At 43.5% G+C, this 588-nt stretch overlaps 1 protein-coding gene across 1 annotated transcript in view; it reads right to left on the reverse strand.

The window, feature by feature from the left end:
• LOC123741854 (uncharacterized protein DDB_G0271670-like) overlaps positions 1-383 on the reverse strand; it is a gene marked incomplete at its 3' end in the record, with an annotated part of 4,583 nt that extends 4,200 nt beyond the window's left edge. Inside the window, exon 1 of the mRNA XM_045716082.1 lies at positions 379-383. Coding sequence (XP_045572038.1) covers positions 379-383 — 5 coding nt within the window. The remainder of the gene's footprint in view (positions 1-378) is intronic.
• Between the last annotated feature and the right edge of the window lie 205 nt (positions 384-588).

Here is a 588-nt window from a genome sequence, read left to right on the forward strand (position 1 = left end):
ACTACTACTACTACTGCTGCTACTACTACTGCTACTACTACTGCTGCTACTACTACTGCTAATACTACTACTACTACTGCTATTACTGCTACTACCGCTACTGCTACTACCGCTACTACTGCTACTACTGCTACTGCTACTAGTGCTACTGCTACTACTGCTACTACTACTGCTACTACTACTACTGCTACTACTACCACTGCTATTGCTATTACTGCTACTGCTACTACTGCTACTATTAGGCCTACTAAGAAGATGAGTGTGTTTCTTAAACATTGTTGACGTTTTGTCCTCCGCATTACGAACGTTGTCCCTTCCTCTCTCCCTGTGTGTCTCTCTCTCTTCCTTCATTCAAACAGGAGTGTAGTTTAATCTCACCCCATATGCATGATGTGGTTTCTGACACCTGTTCCTTAGTAACGCTAACCCCGTCACAACAACAACAACATGTAGATGATTCAACATTGTGAAAGCATGCGGCTTGGTTGTCTTGGTTAGCCTAACCCTGTGGTCGGTGAAATAAACGTCTCCTCTGGAACAATACATACCTCTTGTCTACAGATACCTCCTGTCCAACCTGGTATTATG

Source organism: Salmo salar, chromosome ssa03 (assembly GCF_905237065.1).
Source record: "Salmo salar chromosome ssa03, Ssal_v3.1, whole genome shotgun sequence".
Classification (NCBI taxonomy): Eukaryota; Metazoa; Chordata; class Actinopteri; order Salmoniformes; family Salmonidae; genus Salmo; species Salmo salar.